This window comes from Maniola hyperantus, chromosome 20 (genome assembly GCF_902806685.2).
Source record: "Maniola hyperantus chromosome 20, iAphHyp1.2, whole genome shotgun sequence".
In the NCBI taxonomy this organism is placed as follows: domain Eukaryota; kingdom Metazoa; phylum Arthropoda; class Insecta; order Lepidoptera; family Nymphalidae; genus Maniola; species Maniola hyperantus.
The window spans coordinates 3,507,406-3,519,765 of record NC_048555.1 but is presented as its reverse complement, the minus strand read 5'-3'; the positions used below and the strand labels follow the sequence as shown (position 1 = coordinate 3,519,765).

Genomic DNA, 12,360 nt, shown 5'->3' with positions numbered 1-12,360 from the left:
CAGCTGGCCTATCTGGAAGTCGCTCAACCGCCTCAGAGCAGGGGTGGGGAAGTCTAGGGTAAACTTAGCGAGGTGGGGCTTCATCTCTGGACATGATACGGAGTGCATAAGACAGACCATTGCGCACATGACTGGGTGCCCTGCGTGCCCGACAACCTACACGAGGCTACCGACCGAGCTATTGCGGTTGCGGCTTTTTGAGCTGCCCGTATTTGAGGTGACCGTCGACTCGAAAAGAAGATCTTACAATAAAACTTAAAGCTAGCCTTATCTAATGGTGCCAAGAATACTGGCTGCATTTCTGCTGGGATAAAAAGTAGCCTATGTCATTCCCCGGGATGTAAGCTGTGTACCTACCAAATTTCATCTTAAACTGTTCGGCCGTGAAAAGCTGACAGACAGATAGACACACTTTCGCATTTACAATATTAGCACACGAGTAGATTAGAATATCTACTCATGTGATATTAGTATGGATGGATATGGATATGGATGTCATCTCCTGTAATACCCCTGCCATCTATTGCTAGTCATCTATACCCTACCATACAAAGCTACAAAAAAAGGTCTGTGATATGGAAATATGAGCTTACTAAATGGCAATAAAAGGCAATTGGTTTTTAGTAAGCTCATAATATATAGCGCATGGTTATTTATTTACGCGTTATTAAAGCCCAAACACCCGTTTATAAAAAAAACATGAGCATTTTTCGTGTCCGGGTTACTCTTCAAATCAGCTGAACCAATTTTGACGGAACTGCTGTGACAAAAAAAGCAGATAAAGGATTATTCCGGAAACATAAAGCGCTTCTATACGAGATTTTTCCGAAACCTAAATGCACGTAAATAATTAAGTCACTACCCCTATCATAAATGTGAAAGTGTTTTGTTTGTTGGTTTGTCCTTCAATCACGTCGCAACGGAGCAACGGATCGACGTGATTTTTTGCATGGGTATAGTTTAACTTTTTATCCCGGAAAATCAAAGAGTTACCACGGGATTTTTAAAAACCTAAATCCACGCGTACGAAGTCGCGGGCATCAGCTAGTATATAAATAAAGAATATACACTCTACCAATAAAAATAGAAAACAAAATTAGCCTTTACATTAAACAATGAAATCATCTGGCATTCTTACCTTTTGATAAAAAAACATTTTAATTAAAGTAACAAAAATTAATTGCTTCCTCAGTTATTTTAATTAATAGTTGAGTATTTCCAATTTATATTGCGCAATATCCAAAACCTCTACTTTTTTGCCGCGGCCTTACTTTTGCATTACAAGTTAGCCCTTGACTGCGATCTTACCTGATGGTAAGTGATGATGCAGTCGAAGATGGTAGCGTGCTAAGTTGGAAGGGGTGTAGCGGTTTTTATAACACCCGTACCTACTTCTTATCGGTTTCTACACGTAATCGTACCGGAACGCTAAACCGCTTGGCGGTACGGCTTTGCCGTTAAGGTGGTAACCAGCCACGCCCGTAGACACAGACCAGAGACAATTTTGGAAATTATAAATTCCCAAATTGCCCCTGCTGGGAATCGAACCCAAGACCTCTCATTTATAAGACCTCAGTTCTCACGTCTGCGTTGTAGAGACAAATTGCAATTGCATGCAAGAGGGATCCGATAGTCCGCACGCAATGCATTCTCAACAGACTTCAAAAAAGGAGGTTCTTCTTTTCTTATCGATACTGAAACGCGTGTGACACGTTTTGAATCCAAGTTAGAAATAGGAAGATTTTTCCATTCAAATAAACTTGTACAAGTACTTAGGAATTGTACCATTGTCTCCTTAAACAATTCCTACCTTACCGAGAAGAACCAGCAAGAAACTCGGCGGATGCTCTTTTCAAAGAATCGATTTATTTATATTATAGGTGGGTGCATAATATTTCCATAATCGTTATTAGACCCGGGATAAAAAGTATACAAAAATATTGTCTCACTTGTAAAATACTGCAATCTTTATGGGTGATATCCTCAATGACAGTGTCATATGCCGGAGGAGGTCCAGGAAGGTCGTCTTGTTGTGGTTGCTGAAAAAGAAAATTATCTTTAAAAAACCGGCCAAGTGCGAGTCAGGTTCGCGCACCGAGGTTTCCGTAGTACAGTTGCATTTTTTCGACATTTTGCACGATAAATCAAAAACTATGATTCATAAAAATAAATAAAAATCTGTTTTAGAATGCACAAGTGAAGACTTTCATATGATACCCTACTTACTTTGATAATTGAAAATACTAATTATTAGTTTATGACCACAGTTAATTTTTTTTGTGTGATGTAACCACAAATTCACGGTTTTCAGATTTTTCCCCTAATGTCTGCTATAAGACCTACCTACCTGCCAAATTTCATGATTCTAGGTCAACGGGAAGTACCCTGTAGGTTTCTTGACAGACAGACAGTCGGATAGTTCCTTTTTTCTTTTTGAGGTTCGGAACCTTAAAAACGTAAATCCACGTGAACGAAGTCGCGGAAATAATCTAGTAACTATTAAGAGACTAATCTTATACTTAGACGCCCTTAGACGTTGTTACAAGAAAAATCCTAAAAACCTTTCCAAATTTTCAAAATTTCGTGGTTTTAATTATTGTTATATGTTTTTCTTTTCAGATGATCCCATCTATGCGTAAATGAAACGAAACAAACGAGCCCTGACTTTACTTATTGTAATGGTAAGTATACAGCAAATGAACAACTGTTATTTGGTACTGCACTCTATCCACGGAGAGAAGTTAGTACGTACTACTACTCTCTCTGTTAACGTTAAAAACTCAATGGGCGTTAACCATTTTGATTCACCAACCAATCACAAGTGAAACTACGCCAAGGAGCTGTAAGAAGTGTAACCTCAAAAGTATAACTCAGGCTAGTTTAAACTATCGACAGAAGATGTCCAAAATGGAGTCGAACTCGTTCATGTCACTTTGTCATCCATACTAATATTATAAATGCGAAAGTGTCTGTCTTTCTGTCGGTCTGCTACGGTCTTGCCTTTCACGGTATATCCATTCAACCGATTTTGACGAAATTTGGTACAGACATAGTTGTGCATCCTATGGAAGGACGTAGGCTACTTTTTATCCCGGTAAATCAAAGAGTTCCCACGGGTTTTTTAAAACTTAAATCCACGCGGACGAAGTCGCGGGCATCATCTAGTTAGCCCCAATTCCACAGTCAATTGAATGCGGATAAACAATCAAATGTGATTCCGCCATTAGACTTGAAAAGATCAAAACTTTGATGATGATAGAGTTAAATGAAATGGAGAGAAATGAAAGAGTAAAACCAATATGTCTGGAGTCTGCGAGTATTTTCAGAGCACTAAACAAGCTCAAAGGAAGAGCAGATTCAATCTGCATACCTCTCGTCTCTACCATAGGTACTGAAATTTGTAAATTAAGTCTAAGTTTGGACTGTAAAATTATAAAATTAAACAATTTACAGTTTTTAACTGAATATAGTAATGTAATTATATCATCATCATCATCATGATCAACCCATCGCCAGCTGATTACAGAGCACGCGGGTCTCCTCCCAGAGAGAAGGGTTTTGGCCATAGTCTACCACGCTGGCCATTTGCGGATTGGTAGACTTCACACACCTTTGAAAACATTATGGAAAACTCTCGGGTGTGCAGGTTTCCTCACGATGTTTTCTTTCAGCGTTAAAGCAACTGATATTTAATTACTTAAGACGCACATAACTCCGGAAAGTTAGAGGTGAGTGACCGGGATTGAACCCCAAACCTCCGATTAGAAAGCGGACGTCCTAACCACTAGGCTATCACAAACATGTAATGATATAGTAGTGACTAATGAGCTATAGTAATCTATCTATTCTACTTAGTTCCAAAGAATTTATGCTTCTATGATCACTAATTTTCATGAAAACTAGCAATTTTTTTTTTTGTTTGCGCATCTAAATATATAAAAGGAAAAGGTGACTGACTTAAGCATCCGCTAAGAAAGGATTTTTGAAAATTCAACTCCTAACGGGGTGAAAAAGGGGTTTGAAATTTGTGTAGTCCACGCGGACGAAGTCGCGAGCATAAGCTAGTGATTTTATAATATGAGTATGAAATTGCTAGTTTTTATCTGAAAAATCAAAGAAATTAAAAGAAAGTTTGAAATAAAATACATATATCTACATATTTAAAATCACTACTTAATATTATGAACATCAAAGTTTGAATGTTTGTTACTCCTTCACGCTACGATTTAGTTAAATGGAGATAGTATCCTCTGAAAGAAAAGAGTGCCTGTACTGCCTGAATTAACACATAGGCTACCCCGGCTTTCATCCCGGAAAATCAAAGTATAACCTAATAAATTAGGATTTTAAAAAAACCTAAACCTACGTGGACAAAATCGCGTGAATCAGCTAGTTTTATCATAAATCATTCAACACTTACACTCTCTTTCCCAAAACATTAATATTATTATTATTGTTTTGGGAAATCTTCGGAACCCTACGCATATGAAATTTTGATAAGCAATAACTGTTCCCCCGATATTTGTTAAAGAATTATGGATGATAGCTATCTATGGTTACGGGTGAATATCTATTATTTATTAATATTAAAGACAATGATTGTTATTGTTATTACAGTTTTTGTACGACTACTATTACTATCCTTCTGAGAAATTAATATGTAAGTCAATGGAGAAATTACATGTTCATTATTACAGTGCGACAAGGCTATCTTGGCACTTGAATGACATTGGCAGGGGAGCGCTGTTGGAGAACCTGTTTCTAACGCTTAGTTGATTTAAGGCTTCCCCACACAGGCGCGTTATTATAGGTCGATAATATCGCATGCGTTATTGCGATATCTGTTTTCAGTACATTTTGTATTAGGATGGTCATGTAGTTACACACTGCTGCGATAATACGTCCTACTTCCATTGCGGCGTTATTATCGCAGCAGTGTGTAACTACATGACCATCCTAATAGAAAATGTACTGAAAACATATATCGCAATAACACATGCGATATTATGGACCTATAATAACGCGCCTGTGTGGGGGAGCCTTCAGCCTTAAATACTTCTAGTATATTTAATTAAAAAGCTTTCATGGTGAACTCCCGTGGTGTCTAAGGATGAATGTATACGGATTTAATTAGATTTAAAAATACATCCGCCATTTTGTGTCCACGTCCCTTCACTTAGAGGAAGCAAACCCAATTAGTAGCGTTTTAAGTCGGATTATTGGACAAAAGAGTAATGGAGCGTCCGAAAAAGGAAATCCATTATAGCACTGTTCTATTTAGTTCCGAGTTCTAACTTTACTGCGAGTGCAAAGACAAGAATGTGAAGCAAAATAAAAAACCGGCCAAGTGCGAGTCAGGCTCGCGCAATGAGGGTTCCGTACTACAGTGGTATTTTTCGACATTTTGCACGATAATTCAAAAACTATGATGCATAAAAATAAATAAAAATCTGTTTTAGAATGTACAAGTAAATACCTATCATATGATACCCTATTTGATATAGTCACTCGCTTCGAAAGTTTAAAATACTAATTATTAGTTCATGACCACAATTTAATTTTTTTTGTGTGATCTATCCCTAAATTCACGTTTTTAAGATTTTTCCCCAAATGTCAGCTATAAGATCTACCTACCTGCCAAATTTCATAATTCTAGGTCAACGGGAAGTACCCTGTAGGTTTCTTGACAGACAGACGGACAGACAGACAGACAGACAGACAGACAGACAGACAACAAAGTGATCCTATAAGGGTTCCGTTTTTCCTTTTGAGGTACGGAACCCTAAAAACGTCGAGTGCGTATCGGGTCACACGCAGTATAGTGAAAGCTAAAATTTTACGCAGAGATACTCTTTATAATGTACCTACACTAAGGTATAAGGCTAGGTTTTTCTAAATTTCCTAGTAAGTAAATGTTATAATCGGAATTTACATAATAAGACTAGTGTACATACTGTTCAACGGAACGAATAAGCGCTAACATTTCAAAATGCATTACTAAAATCATCCTTTCCGCAGTCACTAGTTAGTCTGTATGACTGTATCTATGTTAGTCTGGCATGTATAACTAGTTTCTAGATCATGAAGAATCATGACTAATATTCCCCTTTTCCACTCCAACTAAGCGTAAAGCTTGTGCTAGGAGTAGGTAACACAATAGTGCAACGGGTTGGGTTTGAACCGTCGACCTTTCGGATTTCAGTCAGATAACCGTTGAGCTATTGAGGCTTGTAATATATTAAATACATAAATATATCTAGTAAGCAGCTAATTGAAATCGCAGTCGCAAGCATTAGGTAGTCTTCAATAAAGCCCAATGGACTAGAACTAGATGCATTCACGATATTAGCTAAGCGGTCGATTTTGAACTAAAGCCTACAACACACACAACGCGCGCCGCTACACCGCAAGACGTCAAGTGTCACACGCTGCAGTTTGAAGTGTTTAATAAGCTGGCTCTTCAACAGAACACGAATTGAAGCCGTAAATTACTCGTGATTCGCGCGTGAACTGTTTCCGACAATTTATACCCCTCCATCATCATCAACCCATCGCCGACTCACCAGTTACGTACGTTAGTACGGATCTCCTCTCAGATTGACGAGGGTTTAATCATACAGGCCAAGTGCGAACTTACAGATTTCACACACCTTTGAGAACATTATGGAGAACTGTTAGTCATGCCGGTTTCTTCACGATGTTTTCCTTCGCCGTTAAAGCAAGTGATACTTAATTGCTTAAAACGCATGTAACTCCGTAAAGTTAGAGGTGTTTGCCTGAGATAGAATACCGGACTCCCAGACTAAGAATCACCGAAATTTTGCCTCTCTACCACTTTTCGCACTCCACTCAGTAAGTCAATCCCTTTCAGACAAAAAATAGACATCGGGAGGCGAACGCGAATGGGACGCTGAGAAGTTCCGAAATTCCACTCGGTTGCGGCGTAAGTGAAGATCGGCCTATGTAGTTCCTTGTATAATTCGTACACGCACGTTCTATGTGATGTGTTACAGTTTACGTGGCGCCTTCTGTGTGTGTTCAGCCCTAATTCAGTATTCCTAACTAAACCCTAAGATGGCTAAACTATCAAGAACTGCGCAAGTGCGGCTAACTTTGTTAGTCATGTCGAGCCAGGGCTCAAAGCCCAACTTCCACTGGCCTGATATGGAAACTCACTGGTGATCAAGCGCTCAAGTCACTGCGAAATTCAGATCTCTAAATACCTGCTACAATAATAACAAATAATTAATCATCCATCTAATCTAAAAGGAAAATCTGACTGACTGATCTACATAGTATGTTGATAGATCAGTCAGTCTGAATTAATTAAAGTGATCGAACCATCTGTAATACGTGAAATATTTACATTGCAATAGTAATAAATTAACGCAAGTTATTATTTAAATAATGTTTCACTATTCAAACTTTATTTAATACTAGATGTCAGATGATGCCCGCGACTTCGTCCGCGTGAATTCAGGTTTTTAAAAATCCAGTGGGAACTCTTTGATTTTCCGGGATAAAATGTAGCCTATGTTCTTTGCCGGGATGCAAGCTATCGCTGTACCTACCAAATTTCGTCAAAATCAGTTGAACGGATGGGCCGTGAAAGGCTAGCGACAGACAGACACACTTTCGCATTTATAATATTAGTATGGATAAATGATACTTCTGGTGACGTCACAAACTATTAACGTATCAATAATTATATCAGCTGAATGTAAATTACGATACAATATGTATGATCTAAATACATAGTTAATAACTAAATACGACTCATAAGCATTCTCGCCAATTGTATATAATAATTAATACAATATATAGATGTGTCGTGGGCCGTGGCTCGTGATACAAAGGCAGCCATAGAGACAGTGTCATGCGATGCTAACAAATGTTAATATCAAGATCACGTGACGGTCGACTCCGCCTTGTTTACGATGGCAGTGTTTATAAAAGCACCTTACACCGACGGTGGGGGCTCAGTCTAGTATTATAATTTAAACGATGAAGTTGTTCACTGCAGAGTAAACAAGGGCGGCAGGCTATACCAAAGTTAAGTATTCTTTTATTTTAGTCCGCGTAGACTACAGAAATTTCAACCCCCGATTTTATCACCTTAGGGGTTGAATTTTCAAAAATCCTTTCTTAGCTGATGTCTACGTCGTAACAGGTATCTGCATGCAAAATTTTAGCCCGATCCGTCCAGTAGTTTGAGCTATGCGTTGATAGATCAGTCAGTCAGACAGTCAATCAGTTTTTCCTTTTTGCATAATATAGATTGTAATGTTATTGTTATTATATTTTGCTTGTTATAATGTTAAGTTTTAGATTGACACTTCGAGGCGCTTCGACTCTGCGCCAGTATAAATTGCCCCTTATTATCAATAGTTTTAAATAAGAGTTGTATTTCTAGCTGTATTTAAAGCCAGAGCTCTTCTCTTCCACGCTCAATTTTACATGTAGAATACAATACAATTAGAGCTAAGAGCAATTATTCGTACCTTATCTTAAACGCGATTTTTATTCCGACTTGCCGAGCAACGGCGGTCGTTAGTACGCTAGGCTTGGCCCCATGGGTGCCTGGGAGGCCATTGTATTGAATAAGATTTTCATTTCGATATAAATTCCTCAGATCTACTGCCTATGTAGTAGGTACCATATTAAATTAAACTTGAAAATGAAAATGAAATGAATTTAATTTATTTCATACATGAAATAAATTAATTTCATGTCCTACAGGACATCATGGTGCCACTTATGATAAGTCAAGACTCTATCACCGTTTCGGAATGAAGATTAGAGCCGGCAAAAAACTCAGTAGTTGAGCTTTTTTTTAATCCAAATATGTATCAAATATGCAATAGGTACATAAACCATGTAACTATTACACTACCTTGTGGGATACTTGTTGACCTACTCAAAAGTGTTTGGTTGGTGCAGAAAAGGGAAAAAATAATATTTTTGAAGGTAGATAATAGATCTCGCCAGAACCACGAACTTCAGCAATGAAGGAAGGATCGAAAAGAAATGAAGAGATCCGAAAAGAGGAGAAAAATTTCTCCAAATGATTGAATGCACGCTAGTATTATAAATCGTTACAACTAAAGTAAGCGACATAGCGCAGAAAATTACCAAGCTAAAGTGGCAGCATGATCATGTCTGTGCCGCTGGGGCAGACGCGTTCTGCAGTGGAGACTACATGGCTACCGATAAGCAACTCCAGCCCGTCTGACCACCCACCACTAAGAAGCAAGGTGTATAGGGAAGGCAGTGTCGTTGTGTGCTCTCCAAAAGGTCTTATGTCGATCAGTGCTTGCATACCTACAGGCTCATCGATGAATGGTATTAATACAACTTGTGTCTATTTTTTATTTTCACAGTTGTAACCAACGCTGAACCAACTTGCATTTTGAAAGTGGACATAAAAATAAGTTAGTTTTAAGTAGAAACACATTCTAAGAAGAAAGTACTTTAGTAAGTAAAAATTCGAGACCCTAATGAAAAACATGAAAATTTGAAAGCTCAGTGATCGCGATGTGATTGAAATCGATATAGTAATCTTTTTCAGTGTAATTATATCCCGTGGGGCCCAGACCAGCCGAACTAATGCTAGGGCGAAATAAAAGACGCATTTGGAAGAATTGCTATCGGCATCCAATAGGAAGCGCGGATTTGAGGCTTATCCATTGATTTATTATTGAAAAGTAATCGTAGCTGTTGCCTCATTTACATCTATATGCGAAGAGCCTGAGTCAAATAAACGAGAAGATCAAATAAGGTAACTAACAACATACTGACAGACAAACAAAAAGATAAACTGATGTTTGTATACTCTACATCGGTAATTATGTTAATAATTACTATTTCATAACTAGGGAATTAGAAAATTTGAAAAAATGTTGTAAAAAATAGAATCTTTATTTTTTATTAGTTTTTATTAAACCTCAATAAGATGTACGTATGAGGTATGTATGAGGAAAGCAGAGGACCGTGTTTGGTGGTACTCTCTAAGGAAGGACTACGTCCAGCAATAAACGCAACAGGGTGATTGTTTGAAGTATTTTAAAGCTAGACCTAAGCCAGTGTACCAACATTTGATACACTGGTTCAGGTCACCAAATGTCGGCCCAGGTAAGTACTAAGGTACCTGGGCAAATATTTGATGGCCTCACGCCTCACGGTACAAGTTGCTCCAAGGCGTTAATTGCGTTGCCGCGTCAAAAAGATCTTCAAAAGTTAGAAGTGAATTTCAGAAACCCAAGAGCTTAAACATTCTCTACATCAAAAACATTTTTGTCAGTTCCATGATATAGTCGAGACAAATTTTTGCTGACATCTTAGAGACATGTAGTCTCATTCTCAAAGGAATATTCCGAATTCTTGGTTTGCTTATACCTATTTTAAACTAGCTGTTATCCGCGATTTAGCGTGGAATTTCTGCTTTCCCGTGGTATCTACCACCTACTCTGATAATATCCTACTATCCTACTAATATTATAATTATGCGAAAGTGTGTTCATTTCTATGTTTTTAAGTTTCCGTACTTCAAAACGAAAAACGAAACCTTTATTCACTTTGTTGTCTGTCTGTCTGTCTGTCTGTCTGTCTGTCTGTCAATAAACCTATAGGGTACTTCCCGTTGACCTATAGAATCATGAAATTTGGCAGGTATGTAGGTCTTATAGCAGACCAGGGGAAAAATCTGAAAACCGTGAATTTAGAGTTACATCACACAAAAAAAATTAAATTGTGGTCATGAACTCATAATTAGTATTTTCAATTTTCGAAGTAAGATAACTATGTCAAGTGGGGTAACATATGAAAAGGCTTTACCTGTGCATTCTAAAACAGATTTTTATTTTTTTATGCGTTTTTGAATTATCGTGCAAAATGTCGAAAAAATACGACTGTACTACGGAACGCTCGGTGCGCGAGCCTGACTCACACTTGGCCGGTTTTTCCTTAATCCCGAGGCAACGGAGAAACAGTTCGACATGGTATTGGTACGGATATAATTAAAGAACTGGAGAGTGACATAGGTGTTATTTTATCTCGGCAGATCAAACAGTTCTCAAGGAATTTTCAAAAACCTAAATTCACGCGGACGAAGTCGGTGGCATCAACTAGTACCTAATACTGTGAATATTAATAAATAGTTGTATAGGAACTAGTTTGGAGAACTATCTAAACTACCTTAAACATGTCTACTCTGAGGAATTAATACCTACATCTACTCGACTCGATCGCTTCAAATATTCCCGTTCACTCTAGGTGTATGTAAGCTAACTCAATTATAATGGCGTGGCATTCCTAGGTTTCAGCTATGGCCGTAAGTAATCGCCGTACTCGTAGAATGGATTGCATAAGTTTAAATAGGTACATAGGTGTTAATACTTTTGCAATAGGCATGCGGCGTTATCATTAGATTACAACATGGGGTTATTCAAGGAGCGGACCAACAAATTCCTGAAAGGCCGGCAACGCATTGGTGTTCCTCTGGTACTGCATATGGGTGGCGGTAATCACTTAACATCAGGTGACCCGCCTGCTCGTTTCCTCGCTATTTTTATTTTTAAAAAGGCACCAAAAAGCACATTTTCTTCATTATAAGTAAGTCTTCCTTAGCAGTCGGATAGTAACGCTTATTTTCTTTGGTTGGCAGAAAACGCATTCGAAGTGCGGGAAAACGCATTCAATACCGGATAATGACTGGCGAATTTAAACTACGTAACACTTAGTATTATAAAAAGGATTTCCTTCCATAGTAAAACTCAACACCCCATTTAGCAACTTCCGTTTAGCATTTTTCATTTCATTTAATTTTAAATCATTTGCGTTGTTTCTAAACATATTCACTATTTTTCTAAAGAGACTACAGCCTTTTTATAAAGCGGGTTTAAAGTAAGCTTGAAAGGATTTTCTCCTTTGGCCTACATTTCAGCGTTAGACTTAACAGCTAAATTACTCGACACTTAAGACTAACCAGAACAATTAGATCTCACTTAGCACCTCAAGCGGGACCTAGAAATCCTTTGTGCAAAGCAAGGCCGTTTTTACTTTCCTTCTTTTGTGTTCTTAGAAAATGTGACTATGGTTGTTGAGAATATAAGGCGAATGCTTCTTAGATTTTTTCAAATTCAGTCGGGATAGGGTAAAGAACGGTAAAAATTGAATGTTGAATTATTTTTTGTCGGAGAGGGTATTTTTTAGTTTTATTATGGTTCTGTGATTTATTTTATGTTCAAAAGATTAAAAATAAAACATTTTAAAATTAATCATTTTGCTTATTACACCATAATCTATCCCTTCAAAAAGGTATCTATCCTCAAAAAATGGGTCTGCAAAACTCACTTCCTGCAA

The 12,360-nt window shown here is 37.8% G+C and overlaps 2 protein-coding genes across 5 annotated transcripts in view; one reads left to right on the top strand and one right to left on the bottom strand.

The window, feature by feature from the left end:
* Nucleotides 1–12,360, top strand: part of fdl (fused lobes) — a 100,377-nt gene that overhangs the window by 48,073 nt on the left and 39,944 nt on the right. For 2 of the 4 annotated variants that reach the window (XM_069505509.1, XM_034979265.2), the window contains one exon: nt 2,620–2,681. The gene's annotated coding sequence lies outside the window, so the exon portion shown is untranslated. Of the gene's footprint in view, nt 1–2,619; nt 2,682–7,992; nt 8,056–8,854; nt 9,779–12,360 lie in introns of those variants that run through there. The other 2 variants (XM_069505511.1, XM_069505510.1) reach the window with 2 other exon arrangements.
* Nucleotides 1–12,360, bottom strand: part of LOC117991670 (uncharacterized) — a 40,661-nt gene that overhangs the window by 3,394 nt on the left and 24,907 nt on the right. The window contains exon 4 of the mRNA XM_034979267.2: nt 1,950–2,039. Coding sequence (XP_034835158.1) covers nt 1,950–2,039 — 90 coding nt within the window. The remainder of the gene's footprint in view (nt 1–1,949; nt 2,040–12,360) is intronic.